The sequence below is a fragment of the Oncorhynchus masou genome, chromosome 15 (assembly GCF_036934945.1).
Source record: "Oncorhynchus masou masou isolate Uvic2021 chromosome 15, UVic_Omas_1.1, whole genome shotgun sequence".
NCBI lineage: Eukaryota > Metazoa > Chordata > Actinopteri > Salmoniformes > Salmonidae > Oncorhynchus > Oncorhynchus masou.
This window is the reverse complement of record NC_088226.1, coordinates 57,899,895-57,927,671: the sequence shown is the minus strand read 5'-3', so window position 1 is coordinate 57,927,671 and position 27,777 is coordinate 57,899,895. Positions and strand designations below refer to the sequence as shown.

The following is a 27,777-nucleotide window of genomic DNA, read 5'->3' as shown; positions in this document are numbered from 1 at the left end:
AATGCTGAACTATAATTGTCCTTTGCCAAATCTTTTCTCTCCCCTCTCTTCATCCCCACTTTTTTTTCAAGGCCAAAGTCAGGTATGGTCTGTGGAGCCAAGTGGGACCAGATCCAGGTTGGGGTGTGAATCAGCACCAGTGCACCCTGGGTATTGACAGGTATATGGGTTACAGAGTGGTGATCTTGATGCTGTGGCTACATACATCCTATTCCAAAGTTTTGTAGTAAACAGATAGATAAACGGTTTTCAAGCTCTGAGGACAGTCCCACCTAGATAACAAGGGGATTATAGGCTACCAATTTGTTTAAAAAGTTTACTTTTGTTGAAATATCACAGGAATCCTTGCCTTGTTTGCAATACATGAAACTGTTTTAATTGTTTGGTTGACAGAACAAACATAGACCACCCATTTTAAACTAGCTTTAAAACTCACCGAAACATTTGCTCTGGTTGGTGGCTCGGTCCATGAAGACCTTGGAGGAGATGACGCTCCCGAAAGGCAGAAACATCTGCATGAGTTCGTTATCTCCAAACTCCTGTGGCAGGTGGTAGATGAACAGGTTACAGCCCTCGGGCCCTGCGAACACACAGAAACCATGGCAACCACAATCAGACCTATGTACTGTTTATTTTCCGCTGCCTGCAGACCCGTGGCTTCTCATTTGGCCGGGGAACAGATCTGAGGAGCACGACTAATGGAGTGGCAAAGACATTTGTTCTGACTTCTGTGACAGTATTAATAAATAATAAACCTGTGCTTACCACCATAAATATAAACTGTGCATTTTCCAACTTTGATTTGATTTTGCATGGTGTGGCACCATTACATCACTGAGGTGGAAACTTGCTGATTTGTTTAGATGGAGACGTTCAGAGGCAGCATTAAGTCTTCATTCAAGCATATAATCTAGTCAAACAATGGTGGAAATCAGACTATTTCATCAACACAAAGGCCTACATAATAATAATAATGCACACATACTTATTTGAGGAAAAACAGATAACGACTTAGAAATAGTGAATCCAAAATGACATGACATCCTACACGGTTGTCATCATAATCAGCTAAGCAGATTGAGATGTGACTAGAAATGTGTTTGAACCCAGTCAATGGATTACACAATGCAATCAACCAATACTGTACATGCTCTAATGTAATCTCCATGTAGTCTACTTTTAGGAAAAGGTTGAAGCCAAAGTCCATCCTGCATCACATAGATGATGATGAGTGATTCGTTTTGCCCCAGATAATACCATTATGCGTACAGAGTACTATGTAACACTTTCATTTTCAAAATGAGAACATTTAATCACTGCATTATAACACCTGGGCAATATTACTAGGAAAGTGTAATACCAAAAAATGAAATGCAATTGTATTTAACATAATACTCTTAAACCTGTAAATTGGAATATCGAAATATGACAATAAAGCAATAAAAGTGAATATTTACAATAGCGTTGTAAAATAGAAATATTATTCTCTCACCCTCACCTTCTCTCTGTTGCTGCTGCTGGATGACCTGTGATGACTGAGGCAGAGTCTGACCTATGGGAGTCAGTGTGCCGGCTGGGTAGATAGCTGTAACACACCCCCACCCACACACACACACGCACACACACACGCACACACACACACACACACGCACACGCACACGCACACACACACACACCCACCCACACACACAAGCACACCCACACGCACACGCACACGCACGCGCACGCACACGCACACGCACACGAACGCACACACACACACACGCACACGCACACGCGCACGCACACACACACACACACACACAAGCACACACACACACACACACAAGCACACACACACCCACCCACACGCACACACACGCACACGCACACACACACACACACGCACACGCACACGCACACCCACCCACACACACAAGCACACACACACCCACCCACACGCACACACACACACACACACGCACACGCACACACACGCACACGCACACCCACCCACACACACAAGCACACACACACCCACACACACGCACGCGCACGCACACACACACACACACACACACACACACGCACACACACACACACGCACACACACACCCACCCACACACACACACGCACACACACACACACACACACGCACACACACACACCCACCCACACACACACACGCACACACACACGCACACACACATGCACACACACACGCACACACACACGCACACACACACGCACACACACACGCACACGCACGCACTTTGTATTGTTATATCTCATATAGATCTCTATACTTCTCAATACAGTATCTCTCTTGTTTTCGGTCAGGTATGCTGTGTTTATGCTGTCAGTTATGTAGTTTGTCATTGAATGATATGCACTTGTAAAGAAACAGTAGCCATTCAGCTCCATGGTACACCAACATGTCCCTGATTTTACACCTGCACCATATTAGTGCACATCTCTCTCAGTCTGGGCCAGGGTTTAAGGGCCCAGGCCAGTGTGCACATTATCTGTGCTGTGTATTTGTCACACCCTGACCATAGTTTACTTTGTATGTTTATATGTTTTGGTTGGTCAGGGTGTGATCTGAGTGGGCATTCTATGTTGGATGTCTTGTTTGTCTATTTCTATGTCTGGCCTGATATGGTTCTCAATCAGAGGCAGGTGTTAGTCATTGTCTCTGATTGGGAACCATATTTAGGTAGCCTGGGTTTCACTGTGTGTTTGTGGGTGATTGTTCCTGTCTCTGTGTTTTGCACCAGATAGGGCTGTTTTCGGTTTTCACACGTTTGTTATTTTGTTAGTTTATCGTGTATAGTTTCTTTATTAAAATAAAATGAATAACAACCACGCTGCATTTTGATCCACAACGAAAGCCGTGACAGAATCACCCACCACAACAGGACCAAGCGGCGTGGTAACGGGAAACAGCAAAGGCAGCAGCAGGAGCAGCGTAAAAAGGACTTTTGGACTTGGGAGGAAATCCTCGACGGGAGAGGACCCTGGGCTAAACCAGGGGAGTGTAGCCGACCCAAGGAGCAACAAAAGGAGGAATGGAAATGGGAGGACAAATTGTTTGGAGAAGGGCCCTGGGATCAGCCTGGAGAATATCGCCGCCCCAAGGAAGAACTGGAGGCGGTGAGAGCTGAGAGGCGCTGGTATGAGGAGGCAGCGTGGCGCCGCGGATGGAAGCCTGAGAGTCAGCCCCAAAACTTTCTTGGGGGGAGGCTCACAGGGAGTATGGCAATGCTAGGTTGGAGACCTTACGCCAACTTCCTGTGGTTACCGGGGGGCTAGAGAGACCGGGCAAGCACCGTGTTATGCTGTGGTACGCACGGTGTCTCCAGTGCGGGTGCATAGCCCGGTGCGTTCTATTCCAGCTCCGCGTATCGGCCGGGCTAGATTGAGCGTCGAGCCAAATGCCATGAAGCCGGCTCTACGCATCTGGTCCCCAGTGCGTCTCCTTGGGCCGGCTTACATGGCACCAGCCTTGCGCACGGTGTCCCCAGTTCGCCTGCATAGCCCAGTGCGGGCTATTCCACCTTGCCGCACTGGCAGAGCGACCGGGAGTATTCAACCAGGTAAGGTTGGGCAGGCTCGGTTCTCAAGAGCTCCAGTGCGCCTTCACGGTCCGGTCTACCCAGTACCACCTCCACACACCAGCCCTCCGGTGGCAGCTCCCCGCACCAGGCTTCCTGTGCGTGTCCTCGGCCCAGTACCACCAGTGCCAGCACCACGCATCAGGCCTACAGTGCGCCTCGCCTCTCCAGCGCTGCCGGAGCATTCCTCCTCTGCTGCGCTGCCGGAATCTCCCGCCTGTTCAGCGCAGCCAGAGACTTCCTCCTCTCCTGCGCTGCCGGAGTCTCCTGCCCATTTAGCACAGCCAGAGCTGCCAGTCTGCATGGGGCAGCCAGAGCTGTCAGTCTGCATGGAACAGCCAGAGCTGTCAGTCTGCATGGAACAGCCAGAGTTGTCAGTCTGCATGGAGCAGCCAGAGCTACCAGTCTACAAGGAGCTGCCAGTCTGAAAGGAGCTGCCAGTCTGAAAGGAGCTGCCAGTCTGCAAGGAGCTGCCAGTCTGCAAGGAGCTGTCAGTCTGCAAGGAGCTGTCAGTCTACAAGGAGCTGCCAGTCTGCAAGGAGCTGCCAGAGCTGCCAATCTGCATGAAGCAGCCAGAGCTGCCAGTCTGTAAGAAGCCGCCAGAGCTGTCAGTCTGTAAGAAGCCGCCAGAGCTGTCAGTCTGCAAGAAGCCGCCAGAGCTGTCAGTCTGCATGGAGCAGCCAGAGCCGTCAGTCTGCATGGAGCAGCCAGAGCCGTCAGTCTGCATGGAGCAGCCAGAGCCGCCAGTCAGCATGGAGCAGCCAGAGCCGCCAGTCAGCATGGAGCAGCCAGAGCCGCCAGTCAGCATGGAGCAGCCAGAGCCGCCAGTCAGCATGGAGCAGCCAGAGCCGTCAGTCAGCATGGAGCAGCCAGAGCCGTCAGTCTGCCAGGATCAGCCAGTCAGCCAGACTCTTCCAGGTCTGCCAGTCAGCCAGACTCTTCCAGATCTGCCAGTCAACCAGACTCGTCCAGATCTGCCAGTCAACCATACTCTTCCAGATCTGCCAGTCAACCAGACTCTTCCAGATCTGCCAGTCAACCAGACTCTTCCAGATCTGCCAGTCTACCAGACTCTTCCAGATCCGCCAGTCAGCCAGACTCTTCCAGATCCACCAGTCAGCCAGGATCTGCCAGAGCCTTCCTCCTCTCCTCTGCTCCGGCGCTGCTTCCCGGAGTCTCCCGTCTGTCCGGCGCTGCTGCCGGAGTCTTCCGCCTGTACGTCGCTGCTGCCGGAGCCCCTCTGTCCCGAGCTGCCCCTCTGTCCCGAGCTGCCCCTCTGTCCCAAGCTGCCCCTCTGTCCCGAGCTGCCCCTCTGTCCTGTGTTATTTAGTAGGGTTGCTGTGGCTAGGAGGTCACGGAAGCGGACAAGGTGGGGGAAGACTACGGTGAAGTGGGGGCCCACGTCCAGCACCAGAGCCGCCACCGCGGACAGATGCCCACCCAGACCCTCCCCGATAGGTTCAGGTTTTGCGGCCGGAGTCCGCACCTTGGGTGGGGGGTACTGTCACACACTGACCATAGTTTACTTTGTATGCTTCTATGTTTTGGTTGGTCAGGGTATGATCTGAGTGGGCATTCTATGTTGGATGTCTTGTTTGTCTATTTCTATGTTTGGCCTGATATGGTTCTCAATCAGAGGCAGGTGTTAGTCATTGTCTCTGATTGGGAACCATATTTAGGTAGCCTGGGTTTCACTGTGTGTTTGTGGGTGATTGTTCCTGTCTCTGTGTTTTGCACCAGATAGGGCTGTTTTCGGTTTTCGCACGTTTGTTATTTTGTTAGTTTATCGTGTATAGTTTCTTTATTAAAATAAAATGAATAACAACCACGCTGCATTTTGGTCCACTCCTCCTTCCCACAAAGAAAGCCATGACAGTATTGCTCTACTTCTCGATGTGTACAATACCTGTGTATTGCTCTACTTCTTGATGTGTACAATACCTGTGTATTGCTATACTTCTCGATGTGTACAATACCTGTGTATTGCTATACTTCTCGATGTGTACAATACCTGTGTATTGCTATACTTCTCGATGTGTACAATACCTGTGTATTGCTCTACTTCTCGATGTGTACAATACCTGTGTATTGCTCTACTTCTCGATGTGTACAATACCTGTGTATTGCTGTACTCCGGTGAAGGCTTGCTGGAGGGTGTCTGCGGCGTTGGGGCTCTGGGTGGTGTAGGGCGAGAGACCGTTGGTATACATGGTCTCAACGGTGGGATGTCCGTTGGGCTGATGGTGGGGGATACCCGTGAAGCCGTTGACGATGTTAGTGACGATGTTGGGAGTGGTAATGTTGGCTGGTGGAGAGCTGAGGCCTGCTGAGACAAGGATATTTATACATTTTTCAGACTACCCCCCCCCCCCCCCACACACATATATACCCACACATACACACATATACCCACACACATACACCATTTTGCTCACTACACTTCCTTCCCCTCCATCACAAGGACTGCTACATAGCAGGCGCTGGTGGTGAGACTTCCCGCTGGAAAACTGGGAACCTGTCAAAAAATGAGCCTGTCTGTTGTGTTTCTGAGATACCCTGCTGGATCTGAGTGTGAACAGGATGAGGGAACCACTATGAAACTCCAGTAAGATCCTGAGAGATAGAGGAGATTACAGTGAAAGATTTGCTCAGTATGGACAGGGGAAGCAAAACAGACTCCTACCCTCTTTAAACATCATTAAAAATATCCAATAGTTTGACATACCATGAATAAGCACACACGCACACGCACACACACACGCGTGCGCGGTTGCAGGATGTTTCACGGTTGCAGGACGTTTCTTTTAAAACCAGCCTCTAGTTGAACATGTGCAATCTTGTGTGGAATGTGAATGAGTCTATTTGAGGAGGATCTCAATATGGATGGTGGCTACTTTGAAAGTAAGCTCAATAGTGGAGCATCAGCCCTGGGGACCACCTCGGTAAAGACAGAGTAGTAAAGAGTAGTAATGAGCCTCTATAGAGAAATAAAGAGCCACTATAGAGAAGTGATGAGCCTCTATAGAGCAGTAAAGAGCCACTATAGAGAAGTAAAGAGCCGCTATAGAGAAGTAAAGAGCTGCTATAGAGGAGTAATGAGCCTCTATAGAGAAGTAAAGAGCCTCTGTAGAGAAGTAAAGAGCCTATGTAGAAAAGCAAAGAGCCGCTATAGAGAAGTACAGAGTCACTATAGAGAAGTAAAGAGCCTCTGTAGAGAAGTAATGAGCCTCTATAGAGAAGAAAATAACCTCTATAGAGAAGTAACGAGCCTCTATAGAGAAGTAAAGAACCACTATAGAGAAGTAAAGAACCACTACAGAGAACTAAATATCTTATATAGAGAAGTAAAGTGCCTCTATAGAGAAGTAAAGAGCCGCTATAGAGAAGTAATGAGCCTCTATAGAGAAGTAACGAGCCTCTGTAGAGAAGTAAAGAACCACTATAGAGAACTAAAGAACCACTATAGAGAACTAAATAGCTTATATAGAGAAGTAAAGTGCCTCTATAGAGAAGTAAAGAACCACTAAAGAGAAGAGCCACTATAGAGAAGTAAAGAGCCTCTGTAGAGAAGTAAAGAGCCAATGTAGAAAAGCAAAGAGCCTCTATAGAGAAGTACAGAGCCTCTACAGAGAAGTAAAGAGCCTCTGTAGAGAAGCAAGGAACCTCTATAGAGTAGTAAAGAACCACTATAGAGAACTAAATACCTTATATAGAGAAGTAAAAAGCCTCTATAGAGACGTAGAGCCTCTACAGAGAGGTAAAGAGCCTCTGTATAGAGAAGCAAAGAGCCTCTATAGAGAGGTACAGAGCCTCTACAGAGAAGTAAAGAGCCTCTGTAGAGAAGCAAATAGCCTCTATAGAGAAGTACAGAGTGTCTGAAGAGAAGCAAAGAGCCTCTCTAGAGAAGTAAAGAGCCACTATAGAGAAGTAAAGAGCCACTATAGAGAAGTAAAGAGCCACTATAGAGAAGTAAAGAGCCTCTATAGAGAAGAAAAGAGCCACTATAGAGAAGTAAAGAGCCACTATAGAGAAGTAAAGAGCCACTATAGAGAAGTAAAGAGCCTCTGTATAGAGAAGCAAAGAACCTCTGTATAGAGAAGCAAAGAGCCTATGTAGAGAAGCAAAGAACCACTATAGAGAAGCAAAGAGCCTCTGTAGAGAAGTAAAGAGCCTCTACAGAGAAGTAAAGAGCCTCTGTATAGAAAAGCAAAGAGCCTCTATAAAGAAGTACAGAGCCTCTACAGAGAAGTAAAGAGCCATTATAGAGAAGTAAAGAGCCACTATAAAGTAGAGCCTCTACAGAGAAGTAAAGAGTCTCTGTATAGAGAAGCAAAGAGCCTCTATAGAGAAGTAGAGCCTCTGCAGGGAAGCAAATAACCTCTATAGAGAAGTACAGAGCCTCTACAGTGAAGTAAAGAGCCTCCGTAGAGAAGCAAATAGCCTCTACAGAGAAGTAGAGCCTCTAAAGAGAAGTACAGAGCCTCTACAGAGAAGTAAAGAGCCTCTACAGAGAAGTAAAGAGCGTCTGAAGAGAAGCAAAGAGACTCTATAGAGAAGTAAAGAGTGTCTGAAGAGAAGCAAAGAGCCTCTATAGAGAAGTAAAGAGCCACTATAGAGAAGTAAAGAGCCACTATAGAGAAGTAAAGAGCCACTAAAGAGAAGTAAAGAGCCTCTATAGAGAAGTAAAGAGCCACTATAGAGAAGTAAAGAGCCACTATAGAGAAGTAAAGAGCCACTATAGAGAAGTAAAGAGCCTCTGTATAGAGAAGCAAAGAGCCTCTGTATAGAGAAGCAAAGAGCCTATGTAGAGAAGTAAAGAACCACTAAAGAGAAGCAAAGAGCCTCTGTAGAGAAGTAAAGAGCCTCTGTATAGAAAAGCAAAGAGCCTCTATAAAGAAGTACAGAGCCTCTACAGAGAAGTAAAGAGACTCTACAGAGAAGCAAAGAGCCACTATAGAGAAGTTTTGAGCCACTATAGAGAAGTAAACAGCCACTATAGAGAAGTAAAGAGCCACTATAGAGAAGTAAAGAACCACTATAGAGAAGAGCCACTACGAAGAAGTAAAGAGCCTCTGTAGAGAAGCAAAGAACCTCTATAGAGAAGAGCCACTATAGAGAAGAGAAGAGCCACTATAGAGAAGTAAAGAGCCACTATAGAGAAGTAAAGAACCACTATAGAGAAGAGCCACTACAGAGAAGAAAAGAGCCTCTGTAGAGAAGTACAGAGCCTCAACAGAGAAGTAAAGAGCCTCTGTAGAGAAGCAAAGAACCTCTATAGAGAAGTAAAGAACCACTATAGAGAACTAAATACCTTATATAGAGAAGTAAAGAGCCTCTATAGAGACGTAGAGCCTCTACAGAGAGGTAAAGAGCCTCTGTATAGAGAAGCAAAGATCCTCTATAGAGAGGTACAGAGCCTCGACAGAGAAGTAAAGAGCCTCTGTAGAGAAGCAAAGAGCCTCTATAGAGAAGTACCGAGTGTCTGAAGAGAAGCAAAGAGCTGCTATAGAGAAGTAAAGAGCCACTATAGAGAAGTAAAGAGCCACTATAGAGAAGTACAGAGCCTCTACAGAGAAGTAAAGAGACTCTACAGAGAAGCAAAGAGCCTCTATAGAGAAGTAGAGCCTCTGTAGAGAAGCAAATAACCTCTATAGAGAAGTACAGAGCCTCTACAGAGAAGTAAAGAGCCTCCGTAGAGAAGCAAATAGCCTCTACAGAGAAGTAGAGCCTCTAAAGAGAAGTACAGAGCCTCTAGAGAGAAGTAAAGAGCCTCTATAGAGAAGTAAAGAGCGTCTGAAGAGAAGCAAAGAGCCTCTATAGAGAAGTAAAGAACCACTATAGAGAAGAGCCACTACAGAGAAGTAAAGAGCCTCTGTAGAGAAGTACAGAGCCTCTACAGAGAAGTAAAGAGCCTCTGTAGAGAAGCAAAGAACCTCTATAGAGTAGTAAAGAACCACTATAGAGAACTAAATACCTTATATAGAGAAGTAAAGAGCCTCTATAGAGAAGTACAGAGCCTCTACAGAGAAGTAAAGAGCCTCCGTAGAGAAGCAAATAGCCTCTACAGAGAAGTGAGAGCCTCTAAAGAGAAGTACAGAGCCTCTACAGAGAAGTAAAGAGCCTCTATAGAGAAGTAAAGAGCATCTGAAGAGAAGCAAAGAGCCTCTATAGAGAAGTAAAGAACCATTATAGAGAAGTAAAGAGCCACTATAGAGAAGTAAAGAGCCATTATAGAGAAGTAAAGAGCCACTATAGAGAAGTAAAGAGCCACTATAGAGAAGTAAAGAGCCACTATAGAGAAGTAAAGAGCCTCTATAGAGAAGTAAAGAGCCACTATAGAGAAGAGCCACTATAGAGAAGTAAAGAGCCTCTGTATAGAGAAGCAAAGAGCCTCTATAGAGAAGTAAAGAGCCATTATAGAGAAGTAAAGAGCCACTATAGAGAAGTAAAGAGCCACTATAGAGAAGTAAAGAGCCACTATAGAGAAGTAAAGAGCCTCTATAGAGAAGTAAAGAGCCACTATAGAGAAGAGCCACTATAGAGAAGTAAAGAGCCTCTGTATAGAGAAGCAAAGAGCCTCTGTATAGAGAAGCAAAGAGCCTATGTAGAGAAGTAAAGAACCACTATAGAGAAGCAAAGAGCCACTGTAGAGAAGTAAAGAGCCTCTGTATAGAAAAGCAAAGAGCCTCTATAAAGAAGTACAGAGCCTCTACAGAGAAGTAAAGAGACTCTACAGAGAAGCAAAGAGCCACTATAGAGAAGTAATGAGCCACTATAGAGAAGTAAACAGCCACTATACAGAAGTAAAGAGCCACTATAGAGAAGTAAAGAACCACTATAGAGAAGAGCCACTACAGAGAAGTAAAGAGCCTCTGTAGAGAAGCAAAGAACCTCTATAGAGAAGAGCCACTATAGAGAAGTAAAGAGCCACTATAGAGAAGTAAAGAAACACTATAGAGAAGAGCCAATACAGAGAAGAAAAGAGCCTCTGTAGAGAAGTACAGAGCCTCTACAGAGAAGTAAAGAGCCTCTGTAGAGAAGGAAAGAACCTCTATAGAGAAGTAAAGAACCACTATAGAGAACTAAATACCTTATATAGAGAAGTAAAGAGTCTCTATAGAGACGTAGAGCCTCTACAGAGAAGTAAAGAGCCTCTGTATAGAGAAGCAAAGATCCTCTATAGAGAGGTACAGAGCCTCTACAGAGAAGTAAAGAGCCTCTGTAAAGAAGCAAAGAGCCTCTATAGAGAAGTACAGAGTGTCTGAAGAGAAGCAAAGAGCCTCTATAGAGAAGTAAAGAGCCACTATAGAGAAGTAATGAGCCACTATAGAGAAGTAAACAGCCACTATACAGAAGTAAAGAGCCACTATAGAGAAGTAAAGAACCACTATAGAGAAGAGCCACTACAGAGAAGTAAAGAGCCACTATAGAGAAGTAAAGAGCCACTATAGAGAAGTAAAGAGCCTCTATAGAGAAGTAAAGAGCCACTATAGAGAAGAGCCACTATAGAGAAGTAAAGAGCCTCTGTATAGAGAAGCAAAGAGCCTCTGTATAGAGAAGCAAAGAGCCTATGTAGAGAAGTAAAGAACCACTATAGAGAAGCAAAGAGCCACTGTAGAGAAGTAAAGAGCCTCTGTATAGAAAAGCAAAGAGCCTCTATAAAGAAGTACAGAGCCTCTACAGAGAAGTAAAGAGACTCTACAGAGAAGCAAAGAGCCACTATAGAGAAGTAATGAGCCACTATAGAGAAGTAAACAGCCACTATACAGAAGTAAAGAGCCACTATAGAGAAGTAAAGAACCACTATAGAGAAGAGCCACTACAGAGAAGTAAAGAGCCTCTGTAGAGAAGCAAAGAACCTCTATAGAGAAGAGCCACTATAGAGAAGTAAAGAGCCACTATAGAGAAGTAAAGAAACACTATAGAGAAGAGCCAATACAGAGAAGAAAAGAGCCTCTGTAGAGAAGTACAGAGCCTCTACAGAGAAGTAAAGAGCCTCTGTAGAGAAGCAAAGAACCTCTATAGAGAAGTAAAGAACCACTATAGAGAACTAAATACCTTATATAGAGAAGTAAAGAGCCTCTATAGAGACGTAGAGCCTCTACAGAGAGGTAAAGAGCCTCTGTATAGAGAAGCAAAGATCCTCTATAGAGAGGTACAGAGCCTCGACAGAGAAGTAAAGAGCCTCTGTAGAGAAGCAAAGAGCCTCTATAGAGAAGTACCGAGTGTCTGAAGAGAAGCAAAGAGCTGCTATAGAGAAGTAAAGAGCCACTATAGAGAAGTAAAGAGCCACTATAGAGAAGTACAGAGCCTCTACAGAGAAGTAAAGAGACTCTACAGAGAAGCAAAGAGCCTCTATAGAGAAGTAGAGCCTCTGTAGAGAAGCAAATAACCTCTATAGAGAAGTACAGAGCCTCTACAGAGAAGTAAAGAGCCTCCGTAGAGAAGCAAATAGCCTCTACAGAGAAGTAGAGCCTCTAAAGAGAAGTACAGAGCCTCTAGAGAGAAGTAAAGAGCCTCTATAGAGAAGTAAAGAGCGTCTGAAGAGAAGCAAAGAGCCTCTATAGAGAAGTAAAGAACCACTATAGAGAAGAGCCACTACAGAGAAGTAAAGAGCCTCTGTAGAGAAGTACAGAGCCTCTACAGAGAAGTAAAGAGCCTCTGTAGAGAAGCAAAGAACCTCTATAGAGTAGTAAAGAACCACTATAGAGAACTAAATACCTTATATAGAGAAGTAAAGAGCCTCTATAGAGAAGTACAGAGCCTCTACAGAGAAGTAAAGAGCCTCCGTAGAGAAGCAAATAGCCTCTACAGAGAAGTAGAGCCTCTAAAGAGAAGTACAGAGCCTCTACAGAGAAGTAAAGAGCCTCTATAGAGAAGTAAAGAGCGTCTGAAGAGAAGCAAAGAGCCTCTATAGAGAAGTAAAGAACCATTATAGAGAAGTAAAGAGCCACTATAGAGAAGTAAAGAGCCATTATAGAGAAGTAAAGAGCCACTATAGAGAAGTAAAGAGCCACTATAGAGAAGTAAAGAGCCACTATAGAGAAGTAAAGAGCCTCTATAGAGAAGTAAAGAGCCACTATAGAGAAGAGCCACTATAGAGAAGTAAAGAGCCTCTGTATAGAGAAGCAAAGAGCCTCTATAGAGAAGTAAAGAGCCATTATAGAGAAGTAAAGAGCCACTATAGAGAAGTAAAGAGCCACTATAGAGAAGTAAAGAGCCACTATAGAGAAGTAAAGAGCCTCTATAGAGAAGTAAAGAGCCACTATAGAGAAGAGCCACTATAGAGAAGTAAAGAGCCTCTGTATAGAGAAGCAAAGAGCCTCTGTATAGAGAAGCAAAGAGCCTATGTAGAGAAGTAAAGAACCACTATAGAGAAGCAAAGAGCCACTGTAGAGAAGTAAAGAGCCTCTGTATAGAAAAGCAAAGAGCCTCTATAAAGAAGTACAGAGCCTCTACAGAGAAGTAAAGAGACTCTACAGAGAAGCAAAGAGCCACTATAGAGAAGTAATGAGCCACTATAGAGAAGTAAACAGCCACTATACAGAAGTAAAGAGCCACTATAGAGAAGTAAAGAACCACTATAGAGAAGAGCCACTACAGAGAAGTAAAGAGCCTCTGTAGAGAAGCAAAGAACCTCTATAGAGAAGAGCCACTATAGAGAAGTAAAGAGCCACTATAGAGAAGTAAAGAAACACTATAGAGAAGAGCCAATACAGAGAAGAAAAGAGCCTCTGTAGAGAAGTACAGAGCCTCTACAGAGAAGTAAAGAGCCTCTGTAGAGAAGGAAAGAACCTCTATAGAGAAGTAAAGAACCACTATAGAGAACTAAATACCTTATATAGAGAAGTAAAGAGTCTCTATAGAGACGTAGAGCCTCTACAGAGAAGTAAAGAGCCTCTGTATAGAGAAGCAAAGATCCTCTATAGAGAGGTACAGAGCCTCTACAGAGAAGTAAAGAGCCTCTGTAAAGAAGCAAAGAGCCTCTATAGAGAAGTACAGAGTGTCTGAAGAGAAGCAAAGAGCCTCTATAGAGAAGTAAAGAGCCACTATAGAGAAGTAATGAGCCACTATAGAGAAGTAAACAGCCACTATACAGAAGTAAAGAGCCACTATAGAGAAGTAAAGAACCACTATAGAGAAGAGCCACTACAGAGAAGTAAAGAGCCACTATAGAGAAGTAAAGAGCCACTATAGAGAAGTAAAGAGCCTCTATAGAGAAGTAAAGAGCCACTATAGAGAAGAGCCACTATAGAGAAGTAAAGAGCCTCTGTATAGAGAAGCAAAGAGCCTCTGTATAGAGAAGCAAAGAGCCTATGTAGAGAAGTAAAGAACCACTATAGAGAAGCAAAGAGCCACTGTAGAGAAGTAAAGAGCCTCTGTATAGAAAAGCAAAGAGCCTCTATAAAGAAGTACAGAGCCTCTACAGAGAAGTAAAGAGACTCTACAGAGAAGCAAAGAGCCACTATAGAGAAGTAATGAGCCACTATAGAGAAGTAAACAGCCACTATACAGAAGTAAAGAGCCACTATAGAGAAGTAAAGAACCACTATAGAGAAGAGCCACTACAGAGAAGTAAAGAGCCTCTGTAGAGAAGCAAAGAACCTCTATAGAGAAGAGCCACTATAGAGAAGTAAAGAGCCACTATAGAGAAGTAAAGAAACACTATAGAGAAGAGCCAATACAGAGAAGAAAAGAGCCTCTGTAGAGAAGTACAGAGCCTCTACAGAGAAGTAAAGAGCCTCTGTAGAGAAGCAAAGAACCTCTATAGAGAAGTAAAGAACCACTATAGAGAACTAAATACCTTATATAGAGAAGTAAAGAGCCTCTATAGAGACGTAGAGCCTCTACAGAGAGGTAAAGAGCCTCTGTATAGAGAAGCAAAGATCCTCTATAGAGAGGTACAGAGCCTCGACAGAGAAGTAAAGAGCCTCTGTAGAGAAGCAAAGAGCCTCTATAGAGAAGTACCGAGTGTCTGAAGAGAAGCAAAGAGCTGCTATAGAGAAGTAAAGAGCCACTATAGAGAAGTAAAGAGCCACTATAGAGAAGTACAGAGCCTCTACAGAGAAGTAAAGAGACTCTACAGAGAAGCAAAGAGCCTCTATAGAGAAGTAGAGCCTCTGTAGAGAAGCAAATAACCTCTATAGAGAAGTACAGAGCCTCTACAGAGAAGTAAAGAGCCTCCGTAGAGAAGCAAATAGCCTCTACAGAGAAGTAGAGCCTCTAAAGAGAAGTACAGAGCCTCTAGAGAGAAGTAAAGAGCCTCTATAGAGAAGTAAAGAGCGTCTGAAGAGAAGCAAAGAGCCTCTATAGAGAAGTAAAGAACCACTATAGAGAAGAGCCACTACAGAGAAGTAAAGAGCCTCTGTAGAGAAGTACAGAGCCTCTACAGAGAAGTAAAGAGCCTCTGTAGAGAAGCAAAGAACCTCTATAGAGTAGTAAAGAACCACTATAGAGAACTAAATACCTTATATAGAGAAGTAAAGAGCCTCTATAGAGAAGTACAGAGCCTCTACAGAGAAGTAAAGAGCCTCCGTAGAGAAGCAAATAGCCTCTACAGAGAAGTAGAGCCTCTAAAGAGAAGTACAGAGCCTCTACAGAGAAGTAAAGAGCCTCTATAGAGAAGTAAAGAGCGTCTGAAGAGAAGCAAAGAGCCTCTATAGAGAAGTAAAGAACCATTATAGAGAAGTAAAGAGCCACTATAGAGAAGTAAAGAGCCATTATAGAGAAGTAAAGAGCCACTATAGAGAAGTAAAGAGCCACTATAGAGAAGTAAAGAGCCACTATAGAGAAGTAAAGAGCCTCTATAGAGAAGTAAAGAGCCACTATAGAGAAGAGCCACTATAGAGAAGTAAAGAGCCTCTGTATAGAGAAGCAAAGAGCCTCTATAGAGAAGTAAAGAGCCATTATAGAGAAGTAAAGAGCCACTATAGAGAAGTAAAGAGCCACTATAGAGAAGTAAAGAGCCACTATAGAGAAGTAAAGAGCCTCTATAGAGAAGTAAAGAGCCACTATAGAGAAGAGCCACTATAGAGAAGTAAAGAGCCTCTGTATAGAGAAGCAAAGAGCCTCTGTATAGAGAAGCAAAGAGCCTATGTAGAGAAGTAAAGAACCACTATAGAGAAGCAAAGAGCCACTGTAGAGAAGTAAAGAGCCTCTGTATAGAAAAGCAAAGAGCCTCTATAAAGAAGTACAGAGCCTCTACAGAGAAGTAAAGAGACTCTACAGAGAAGCAAAGAGCCACTATAGAGAAGTAATGAGCCACTATAGAGAAGTAAACAGCCACTATACAGAAGTAAAGAGCCACTATAGAGAAGTAAAGAACCACTATAGAGAAGAGCCACTACAGAGAAGTAAAGAGCCTCTGTAGAGAAGCAAAGAACCTCTATAGAGAAGAGCCACTATAGAGAAGTAAAGAGCCACTATAGAGAAGTAAAGAAACACTATAGAGAAGAGCCAATACAGAGAAGAAAAGAGCCTCTGTAGAGAAGTACAGAGCCTCTACAGAGAAGTAAAGAGCCTCTGTAGAGAAGGAAAGAACCTCTATAGAGAAGTAAAGAACCACTATAGAGAACTAAATACCTTATATAGAGAAGTAAAGAGTCTCTATAGAGACGTAGAGCCTCTACAGAGAAGTAAAGAGCCTCTGTATAGAGAAGCAAAGATCCTCTATAGAGAGGTACAGAGCCTCTACAGAGAAGTAAAGAGCCTCTGTAAAGAAGCAAAGAGCCTCTATAGAGAAGTACAGAGTGTCTGAAGAGAAGCAAAGAGCCTCTATAGAGAAGTAAAGAGCCACTATAGAGAAGTAATGAGCCACTATAGAGAAGTAAACAGCCACTATACAGAAGTAAAGAGCCACTATAGAGAAGTAAAGAACCACTATAGAGAAGAGCCACTACAGAGAAGTAAAGAGCCACTATAGAGAAGTAAAGAGCCACTATAGAGAAGTAAAGAGCCTCTATAGAGAAGTAAAGAGCCACTATAGAGAAGAGCCACTATAGAGAAGTAAAGAGCCTCTGTATAGAGAAGCAAAGAGCCTCTGTATAGAGAAGCAAAGAGCCTATGTAGAGAAGTAAAGAACCACTATAGAGAAGCAAAGAGCCACTGTAGAGAAGTAAAGAGCCTCTGTATAGAAAAGCAAAGAGCCTCTATAAAGAAGTACAGAGCCTCTACAGAGAAGTAAAGAGACTCTACAGAGAAGCAAAGAGCCACTATAGAGAAGTAATGAGCCACTATAGAGAAGTAAACAGCCACTATACAGAAGTAAAGAGCCACTATAGAGAAGTAAAGAACCACTATAGAGAAGAGCCACTACAGAGAAGTAAAGAGCCTCTGTAGAGAAGCAAAGAACCTCTATAGAGAAGAGCCACTATAGAGAAGTAAAGAGCCACTATAGAGAAGTAAAGAAACACTATAGAGAAGAGCCAATACAGAGAAGAAAAGAGCCTCTGTAGAGAAGTACAGAGCCTCTACAGAGAAGTAAAGAGCCTCTGTAGAGAAGGAAAGAACCTCTATAGAGAAGTAAAGAACCACTATAGAGAACTAAATACCTTATATAGAGAAGTAAAGAGTCTCTATAGAGACGTAGAGCCTCTACAGAGAAGTAAAGAGCCTCTGTATAGAGAAGCAAAGATCCTCTATAGAGAGGTACAGAGCCTCTACAGAGAAGTAAAGAGCCTCTGTAAAGAAGCAAAGAGCCTCTATAGAGAAGTACAGAGTGTCTGAAGAGAAGCAAAGAGCCTCTATAGAGAAGTAAAGAGCCACTATAGAGAAGTAAAGAGCCACTATAGAGAAGTACAGAGCCTCTACAGAGAAGTAAAGAGACTCTACAGAGAAGCAAAGAGCCTCTATAGAGAAGTAGAGCCTCTGTAGAGAAGCAAATAACCTCTATAGAGAAGTACAGAGCCTCTACAGAGAAGTAAAGAGCCTCCGTAGAAAAGCAAATAGCCTCTACAGAGAAGTAGAGCCTCTAAAGAGAAGTACAGAGCCTCTAGAGAGAAGTAAAGAGCCTCTATAGAGAAGTAAAGAGCGTCTGAAGAGAAGCAAAGAGCCTCTATAGAGAAGTAAAGAACCACTATAGAGAAGAGCCACTACAGAGAAGTAAAGAGCCTCTGTAGAGAAGTACAGAGCCTCTACAGAGAAGTAAAGAGCCTCTGTAGAGAAGCAAAGAACCTCTATAGAGTAGTAAAGAACCACTATAGAGAACTAAATACCTTATATAGAAAAGTAAAGAGCCTCTATAGAGAAGTACAGAGCCTCTACAGAGAAGTAAAGAGCCTCCGTAGAGAAGCAAATAGCCTCTACAGAGAAGTAGAGCCTCTAAAGAGAAGTACAGAGCCTCTACAGAGAAGTAAAGAGCCTCTATAGAGAAGTAAAGAGCGTCTGAAGAGAAGCAAAGAGCCTCTATAGAGAAGTAAAGAGTGTCTGAAGAGAAGCAAAGAGCCTCTATAGAGAAGTAAAGAGCCACTATAGAGAAGTAAAGAGCCACTATAGAGAAGTAAAGAGCCACTATAGAGAAGTAAAGAGCCACTATAGAGAAGTAAAGAGCCTCTATAGAGAAGTAAAAGAGCCACTATAGAGAAGTAAAGAGCCACTATACAGAAGTAAAGAGCCACTATAGAGAAGTAAACAGCCACTATAGAGAAGTAAAGAGCCACTATAGAGAAGTAAAGAACCACTATAGAGAAGAGCCACTACAGAGAAGTAAAGAGCCTCTGTAGAGAAGCAAAGAACCTCTATAGAGAAGAGCCACTATAGAGAAGTAAAGAGCCACTATAGAGAAGTAAAGAACCACTATAGAGAAGAGCCACTACAGAGAAGAAAAGAGCCTCTGTAGAGAAGTACAGAGCCTCTACAGAGAAGTAAAGAGCCTCTGTAGAGAAGCAAAGAACCTCTATAGAGAAGTAAAGAACCACTATAGAGAACTAAATACCTTATATAGAGAAGTAAAGAGCCTCTATAGAGACGTAGAGCCTCTACAGAGAAGTAAAGAGCCTCTGTATAGAGAAGCAAAGATCCTCTATAGAGAGGTACAGAGCCTCTACAGAGAAGTAAAGAGCCTCTAGAGAGAAGTAAAGAGCCTCTATAGAGAAGTAAAGAGCGTCTGAAGAGAAGCAAAGAGCCTCTATAGAGAAGTAAAGAACCACTATAGAGAAGAGCCACTACAGAGAAGTAAAGAGCCTCTGTAGAGAAGTACAGAGCCTCTACAGAGAAGTAGAGCCTCTAAAGAGAAGTACAGAGCCTCTAGAGAGAAGTAAAGAGCCTCTATAGAGAAGTAAAGAGCGTCTGAAGAGAAGCAAAGAGCCTCTATAGAGAAGTAAAGAACCACTATAGAGAAGAGCCACTACAGAGAAGTAAAGAGCCTCTGTAGAGAAGTACAGAGCCTCTACAGAGAAGTAAAGAGCCTCTGTAGAGAAGCAAAGAACCTCTATAGAGTAGTAAAGAACCACTATAGAGAACTAAATACCTTATATAGAAAAGTAAAGAGCCTCTATAGAGAAGTACAGAGCCTCTACAGAGAAGTAAAGAGCCTCCGTAGAGAAGCAAATAGCCTCTACAGAGAAGTAGAGCCTCTAAAGAGAAGTACAGAGCCTCTACAGAGAAGTAAAGAGCCTCTATAGAGAAGTAAAGAGCGTCTGAAGAGAAGCAAAGAGCCTCTATAGAGAAGTAAAGAGTGTCTGAAGAGAAGCAAAGAGCCTCTATAGAGAAGTAAAGAGCCACTATAGAGAAGTAAAGAGCCACTATAGAGAAGTAAAGAGCCACTATAGAGAAGTAAAGAGCCACTATAGAGAAGTAAAGAGCCTCTATAGAGAAGTAAAAGAGCCACTATAGAGAAGTAAAGAGCCACTATACAGAAGTAAAGAGCCACTATAGAGAAGTAAACAGCCACTATAGAGAAGTAAAGAGCCACTATAGAGAAGTAAAGAACCACTATAGAGAAGAGCCACTACAGAGAAGTAAAGAGCCTCTGTAGAGAAGCAAAGAACCTCTATAGAGAAGAGCCACTATAGAGAAGTAAAGAGCCACTATAGAGAAGTAAAGAACCACTATAGAGAAGAGCCACTACAGAGAAGAAAAAGAGCCTCTGTAGAGAAGTACAGAGCCTCTACAGAGAAGTAAAGAGCCTCTGTAGAGAAGCAAAGAACCTCTATAGAGAAGTAAAGAACCACTATAGAGAACTAAATACCTTATATAGAGAAGTAAAGAGCCTCTATAGAGACGTAGAGCCTCTACAGAGAAGTAAAGAGCCTCTGTATAGAGAAGCAAAGATCCTCTATAGAGAGGTACAGAGCCTCTACAGAGAAGTAAAGAGCCTCTAGAGAGAAGTAAAGAGCCTCTATAGAGAAGTAAAGAGCGTCTGAAGAGAAGCAAAGAGCCTCTATAGAGAAGTAAAGAACCACTATAGAGAAGAGCCACTACAGAGAAGTAAAGAGCCTCTGTAGAGAAGTACAGAGCCTCTACAGAGAAGTAGAGCCTCTAAAGAGAAGTACAGAGCCTCTAGAGAGAAGTAAAGAGCCTCTATAGAGAAGTAAAGAGCGTCTGAAGAGAAGCAAAGAGCCTCTATAGAGAAGTAAAGAACCACTATAGAGAAGAGCCACTACAGAGAAGTAAAGAGCCTCTGTAGAGAAGTACAGAGCCTCTACAGAGAAGTAAAGAGCCTCTGTAGAGAAGCAAAGAACCTCTATAGAGTAGTAAAGAACCACTATAGAGAACTAAATACCTTATATAGAAAAGTAAAGAGCCTCTATAGAGAAGTACAGAGCCTCTACAGAGAAGTAAAGAGCCTCCGTAGAGAAGCAAATAGCCTCTACAGAGAAGTAGAGCCTCTAAAGAGAAGTACAGAGCCTCTACAGAGAAGTAAAGAGCCTCTATAGAGAAGTAAAGAGCGTCTGAAGAGAAGCAAAGAGCCTCTATAGAGAAGTAAAGAGTGTCTGAAGAGAAGCAAAGAGCCTCTATAGAGAAGTAAAGAGCCACTATAGAGAAGTAAAGAGCCACTATAGAGAAGTAAAGAGCCACTATAGAGAAGTAAAGAGCCACTATAGAGAAGTAAAGAGCCTCTATAGAGAAGTAAAAGAGCCACTATAGAGAAGTAAAGAGCCACTATACAGAAGTAAAGAGCCACTATAGAGAAGTAAACAGCCACTATAGAGAAGTAAAGAGCCACTATAGAGAAGTAAAGAACCACTATAGAGAAGAGCCACTACAGAGAAGTAAAGAGCCTCTGTAGAGAAGCAAAGAACCTCTATAGAGAAGAGCCACTATAGAGAAGTAAAGAGCCACTATAGAGAAGTAAAGAACCACTATAGAGAAGAGCCACTACAGAGAAGAAAAGAGCCTCTGTAGAGAAGTACAGAGCCTCTACAGAGAAGTAAAGAGCCTCTGTAGAGAAGCAAAGAACCTCTATAGAGAAGTAAAGAACCACTATAGAGAACTAAATACCTTATATAGAGAAGTAAAGAGCCTCTATAGAGACGTAGAGCCTCTACAGAGAAGTAAAGAGCCTCTGTATAGAGAAGCAAAGATCCTCTATAGAGAGGTACAGAGCCTCTACAGAGAAGTAAAGAGCCTCTGTAGAGAAGCAAAGAGCCTCTATAGAGAAGTACAGAGTGTCTGAAGAGAAGCAAAGAGCCTCTATAGAGAAGTAAAGAGCCACTATAGAGAAGTAAAGAGCCACTATAGAGAAGTACAGAGCCTCTACAGAGAAGTAAAGAGACTCTACAGAGAAGCAAAGAGCCTCTATAGAGAAGTAGAGCCTCTGTAGAGAAGCAAATAACCTCTATAGAGAAGTACAGAGCCTCTACAGAGAAGTAAAGAGCCTCCGTAGAGAAGCAAATAGCCTCTACAGAGAAGTAGAGCCTCTAAAGAGAAGTACAGAGCCTCTAGAGAGAAGTAAAGAGCCTCTATAGAGAAGTAAAGAGCGTCTGAAGAGAAGCAAAGAGCCTCTATAGAGAAGTAAAGAACCACTATAGAGAAGAGCCACTACAGAGAAGTAAAGAGCCTCTGTAGAGAAGTACAGAGCCTCTACAGAGAAGTAAAGAGCCTCTGTAGAGAAGCAAATAACCTCTATAGAGTAGTAAAGAACCACTATAGAGAACTAAATACCTTATATAGAGAATTAAAGAGCCTCTATAGAGAAGTACAGAGCCTCTACAGAGAAGTAGAGCCTCTAAAGAGAAGTACAGAGCCTCTACAGAGAAGTAAAGAGCCTCTATAGAGAAGTAAAGAGCATCTGAAGAGAAGCAAAGAGCCTCTATAGAGAAGTAAAGAGTGTCTGAAGAGAAGCAAAGAGCCTCTATAGAGAAGTAAAGAGCCACTATAGAGAAGTAAAGAGCCACTATAGAGAAGTAAAGAGCCACTATAGAGAAGTAAAGAGCCACTATAGAGAAGTAAAGAGCCTCTATAGAGAAGTAAAGAGCCACTATAGAGAAGTAAAGAGCCACTATACAGAAGTAAAGAGCCACTATAGAGAAGTAAACAGCCACTATAGAGAAGTAAAGAGCCACTATAGAGAAGTAAAGAACCACTATAGAGAAGAGCCACTACAGAGAAGTAAAGAGCCTCTGTAGAGAAGCAAAGAACCTCTATAGAGAAGAGCCACTATAGAGAAGTAAAGAGCCACTATAGAGAAGTAAAGAACCACTATAGAGAAGAGCCACTACAGAGAAGAAAAGAGCTTCTGTAGAGAAGTACAGAGCCTCTACAGAGAAGTAAAGAGCCTCTGTAGAGAAGCAAAGAACCTCTATAGAGAAGTAAAGAACCACTATAGAGAACTAAATACCTTATATAGAGAAGTAAAGAGCCTCTATAGAGACGTAGAGCCTCTACAGAGAAGTAAAGAGCCTCTGTATAGAGAAGCAAAGAGCCTCTATAGAGAAGTACAGAGTGTCTGAAGAGAAGCAAAGAGCCTCTATAGAGAAGTAAAGAGCCACTATAGAGAAGTAAAGAGTCACTATAGAGAAGTACAGAGCCTCTACAGAGAAGTAAAGAGACTCTACAGAGAAGCAGAGCCTCTATAGAGAAGTAGAGCCTCTGTAGAGAAGCAAATAACCTCTATAGAGAAGTACAGAGCTTCTACAGAGAAGTAAAGAGCCTCCGTAGAGAAGCAAATAGCCTCTACAGAGAAGTAGAGCCTCTAAAGAGAAGTACAGAGCCTCTAGAGAGAAGTAAAGGGCCTCTATAGAGAAGTAAAGAGCGTCTGAAGAGAAGCAAAGAGCCTCTACAGAGAAGTAAAGAACCACTATAGAGAAGAGCCACTACAGAGAAGTAAAGAGCCTCTGTAGAGAAGTACAGAGCCTCTACAGAGAAGTAAAGAGCCTCTGTAGAGAAGCAAAGAACATCTATAGAGTAGTAAAGAACCACTATAGAGAACTAAATACCTTATATAGAGAAGTAAAGAGCCTCTATAGAGAAGTACAGAGCCTCTACAGAGAAGTAAAGAGCCTCCGTAGAGAAGCAAATAGCCTCTACAGAGAAGTAGAGCCTCTAAAGAGAAGTACAGAGCCTCTACAGAGAAGTAAAGAGCCTCTATAGAGAAGTAAAGAGCGTCTGAAGAAAAGCAAAGAGCCTCTATAGAGAAGTAAAGAGTGTCTGAAGAGAAGCAAAGAGCCTCTATAGAAAAGTAAAGAGCCACTATAGAGAAGTAAAGAGCCACTATAGAGAAGTAAAGAGCCACTATAGAGAAGTAAAGAGCCACTATAGAGAAGTAAAGAGCCTCTATAGAGAAGTAAAGAGCCACTATAGAGAAGTAAAGAGCCACTATAGAGAAGTAAACAGCCACTATAGAGAAGTAAAGAGCCACTATAGAGAAGTAAAGAACCACTATAGAGAAGAGCCACTACAGAGAAGTAAAGAGCCTCTGTAGAGAAGCAAAGAACCTCTATAGAGAAGAGCCACTATAGAGAAGTAAAGAGCCACTATAGAGAAGTAAAGAACCACTATAGAGAAGAGCCACTACAGAGAAGAAAAGAGCCTCTGTAGAGAAGTACAGAGCCTCTACAGAGAAGTAAAGAGCCTCTGTAGAGAAGCAAAGAACCTCTATAGAGAAGTAAATAACCACTATAGAGAACTAAATACCTTATATAGAGAAGTAAAGAGCCTCTATAGAGACGTAGAGTCTCTACAGAGAAGTAAAGAGCCTCTGTATAGAGAAGCAAAGATCCTCTATAGAGAGGTACAGAGCCTCTACAGACAAGTAAAGAGCCTCTGTAGAGAAGCAAAGAGCCTCTATAGAGAAGTACAGTGTCTGAAGAGAAGCAAAGAGCCTCTATAGAGAAGTAAAGAGCCACTATAGAGAAGTAAAGAGCCACTATAGAGAAGTACAGAGCCTCTACAGAGAAGTAAAGAGACTCTACAGAGAAGCAGAGCCTCTATAGAGAAGTAGAGCCTCTGTAGAGAAGCAAATAACCTCTATAGAGAAGTACAGAGCCTCTACAGAGAAGTAAAGAGCCTCCGTAGAGAAGCAAATAGCCTCTACAGAGAAGTAGAGCCTCTAAAGAGAAGTACAGAGCCTCTAGAGAGAAGTAAAGAGCCTCTATAGAGAAGTAAAGAGCGTCTGAAGAGAAGCAAAGAGCCTCTACAGAGAAGTAAAGAACCACTATAGAGAAGAGCCACTACAGAGAAGTAAAGAGCCTCTGTAGAGAAGTACAGAGCCTCTACAGAGAAGTAAAGAGCCTCTGTAGAGAAGCAAAGAACCTCTATAGAGTAGTAAAGAACCACTATAGAGAACTAAATACCTTATATAGAGAAGTAAAGAGCCTCTATAGAGAAGTACAGAGCCTCTACAGAGAAGTAAAGAGCCTCCGTAGAGAAGCAAATAGCCTCTACAGAGAAGTAGAGCCTCTAAAGAGAAGTACAGAGCCTCTACAGAGAAGTAAAGAGCCTCTATAGAGAAGTAAAGAGCATCTGAAGAAAAGCAAAGAGCCTCTATAGAGAAGTAAAGAGTGTCTGAAGAGAAGCAAAGACCCTCTATAGAGAAGTAAAGAGCCACTATAGAGAAGTAAAGAGCCACTATAGAGAAGTAAAGAGCCACTATAGAGAAGTAAAGAGCCACTATAGAGAAGTAAAGAGCCTCTATAGAGAAGTAAAGAGCCACTATAGAGAAGTAAAGAGCCACTATACAGAAGTAAAGAGCCACTATAGAGAAGTAAACAGCCACTATAGAGAAGTAAAGAGCCACTATAGAGAAGTAAAGAACCACTATAGAGAAGAGCCACTACAGAGAAGTAAAGAGCCTTTGTAGAGAAGCAAAGAACCTCTATAGAGAAGAGCCACTATAGAGAAGTAAAGAGCCACTATAGAGAAGTAAAGAACCACTATAGAGAAGAGCCACTACAGAGAAGAAAAGAGCCTCTGTAGAGAAGTACAGAGCCTCTACAGAGAAGTAAAGAGCCTCTGTAGAGAAGCAAAGAACCTCTATAGAGAAGTAAAGAACCACTATAGAGAACTAAATACCTTATATAGAGAAGTAAAGAGCCTCTATAGAGACGTAGAGCCTCTACAGAGAAGTAAAGAGCCTCTGTATAGAGAAGCAAAGATCCTCTATAGAGAGGTACAGAGCCTCTACAGAGAAGTAAAGAGCCTCTGTAGAGAAGCAAAGAGCCTCTATAGAGAAGTACAGAGTGTCTGAAGAGAAGCAAAGAGCCTCTATAGAGAAGTAAAGAGCCACTATAGAGAAGTAAAGAGCCACTATAGAGAAGTACAGAGCCTCTACAGAGAAGTAAAAAGACTCTACAGAGAAGCAAAGAGCCTCTATAGAGAAGTAGAGCCTCTGTAGAGAAGCAAATAACCTCTATAGAGAAGTACAGAGCCTCTACAGAGAAGTAAAGAGCCTCCGTAGAGAAGCAAATAGCCTCTACAGAGAAGTAGAGCCTCTAAAGAGAAGTACAGAGCCTCTAGAGAGAAGTAAAGAGCCTCTATAGAGAAGTAAAGAGCGTCTGAAGAGAAGCAAAGAGCCTCTATAGAGAAGTAAAGAACCACTATAGAGAAGAGCCACTACAGAGAAGTAAAGAGCCTCTGTAGAGAAGCAAAGAACCTCTATAGAGAAGAGCCACTATAGAGAAGTAAAGAACCACTATAGAGAAGAGCCACTATAGAGAAGTAAAGAGCCTCTGTAGAGAAGTACAGAGCCTCTACAGAGAAGTAAAGAGCCTCTGTAGAGAAGCAAAGAACCTCTATAGAGAAGTAAAGAACCACTATAGAGAAGAGCCACTATAGAGAAGTAAAGAGCCACTATAGAGAAGTAAAGAACCACTATAGAGAAGAGCCACTACAGAGAAGAAAAGAGCCTCTGTAGAGAAGTACAGAGCCTCTACAGAGAAGTAAAGAGCCTCTGTAGAGAAGCAAAGAACCTCTATAGAGAAGTAAAGAACCACTATAGAGAACTAAATACCTTATATAGAGAAGTAAAGAGCCTCTATAGAGACGTAGAGCCTCTACAGAGAAGTAAAGAGCCACTATAGAGAAGTAAAGCGCCTCTATAGAGAAGTAAAGAGCCACTATAGAGAAGTAAAGAGCCACTATAGAGAAGTAAAGAGCCACTATAGAGAAGTAAAGAGCCTCTATAGAGAAGTAAAGAGCCACTATAGAGAAGTAAAGAACCACTATAGAGAAGAGCCACTATAGAGAAGTAAAGAGCCTCTATAGAGAAGTAAAGAGACTATGTAGAAAAGCAAAGAGCCTCTATAGAGAAGTACAGAGCCTCTACAGAGAAGTAAAGAGCCTCTGTAGAGAGGCAAAGAACCTCTATAGAGTAGTAAAGAACCACTATAGAGAACTAAATACCTTATATAGAGAAGTAAAGAGCCTCTATAGAGAAGTACAAAGCCTCTACAGAGAAGTAAAGAGCCTCCGTAGAGAAGCAAATAGCATCTACAGAGAAGTAGAGCCTCTAAAGAGAAGTACAGAGCCTCTACAGAGAAGTAAAGAGCCTCTATAGAGAAGTAAAGAGCGTCTGAAGAGAAGCAAAGAGCCTCTATAGAGAAGTAAAGAGTGTCTGAAGAGAAGCAAAGAGCCTCTATAGAGAAGTAAAGAGCCACTATAGAGAAGTAAAGAGCCACTATAGAGAAGTAAAGAGCCACTATAGAGAAGTAAAGAGCCTCTGTATAGAGAAGCAAAGAGCCTCTGTATAGAGAAGCAAAGAGCCTATGTAGAGAAGTAAAGAACCACTATAGAGAAGCAAAGAGCCTCTGTAGAGAAGTAAAGAGCCTCTGTAGAGAAAAGCAAAGAGCCTCTGTATAGAAAAGCAAAGAGCCTCTATAAAGAAGTACAGAGCCTCTACAGAGAAGTAAAGAGACTCTACAGAGAAGCAAAGAGCCACTATAGAGAAGTAATGAGCCACTATAGAGAAGTAAAGAGCCACTATAGAGAAGTAAAGAATCACTATAGAGAAGAGCCACTACAGAGAAGTAAAGAGCCTCTGTAGAGAAGCAAAGAACCTCTATAGAGAAGAGCGACTATAGAGAAGTAAAGAGCCACTATAGAGAAGTAAAGAACCACTATAGAGAAGAGCCACTACAGAGAAGAAAAGAGCCTCTGTAGAGAAGTACAGAGCCTCTACAGAGAAGTAAAGAGCCTCTGTAGAGAAGCAAAGAACCTCTATAGAGAAGTAAAGAACCACTATAGAGAACTAAATACCTTATATAGAGAAGTAAAGAGCCTCTATAGAGACGTAGAGCCTCTACAGAGAAGTAAAGAGCCACTATAGAGAAGTAAAGCGCCTCTATAGAGAAGTAAAGAGCCACTATAGAGAAGTAAAGAGCCACTATAGAGAAGTAAAGAGCCACTATAGAGAAGTAAAGAGCCTCTATAGAGAAGTAAAGAGCCACTATAGAGAAGTAAAGAACCACTATAGAGAAGAGCCACTATAGAGAAGTAAAGAGCCTCTATAGAGAAGTAAAGAGACTATGTAGAAAAGCAAAGAGCCTCTATAGAGAAGTACAGAGCCTCTACAGAGAAGTAAAGAGCCTCTGTAGAGAAGCAAAGAACCTCTATAGAGAAGAGCCACTATAGAGAAGTAAAGAGCCACTATAGAGAAGAGCCACTACAGAGAAGTAAAGAGCCTCTGTAGAGAAGTACAGAGCCTCTACAGAGAAGTAAAGAGCCTCTGTAGAGAAGCAAAGAATCTCTATAGAGAAGTAAAGAACCACTATAGAGAACTAAATACCTTATATAGAGAAGTAAAGAGCC

At 42.7% G+C, this 27,777-nt stretch overlaps 1 protein-coding gene across 5 annotated transcripts in view; it reads right to left on the bottom strand.

Moving 5' to 3' along the window:
* LOC135556534 (CUGBP Elav-like family member 5) overlaps positions 1-27,777 on the bottom strand; it is a 381,570-nt gene that overhangs the window by 5,018 nt on the left and 348,775 nt on the right. For 2 of the 5 annotated variants that reach the window (XM_064989822.1, XM_064989825.1), the window contains exons 9-11: positions 5,711-5,920; positions 1,493-1,585; positions 437-580 (exon numbers count right to left, since the gene is read on the bottom strand). In XM_064989822.1, coding sequence (XP_064845894.1) covers positions 437-580; positions 1,493-1,585; positions 5,711-5,920 — 447 coding nt within the window. The remainder of the gene's footprint in view (positions 1-436; positions 581-1,492; positions 1,586-5,710; positions 5,921-27,777) is intronic. The other 3 variants (XM_064989824.1, XM_064989826.1, XM_064989823.1) reach the window with 2 other exon arrangements.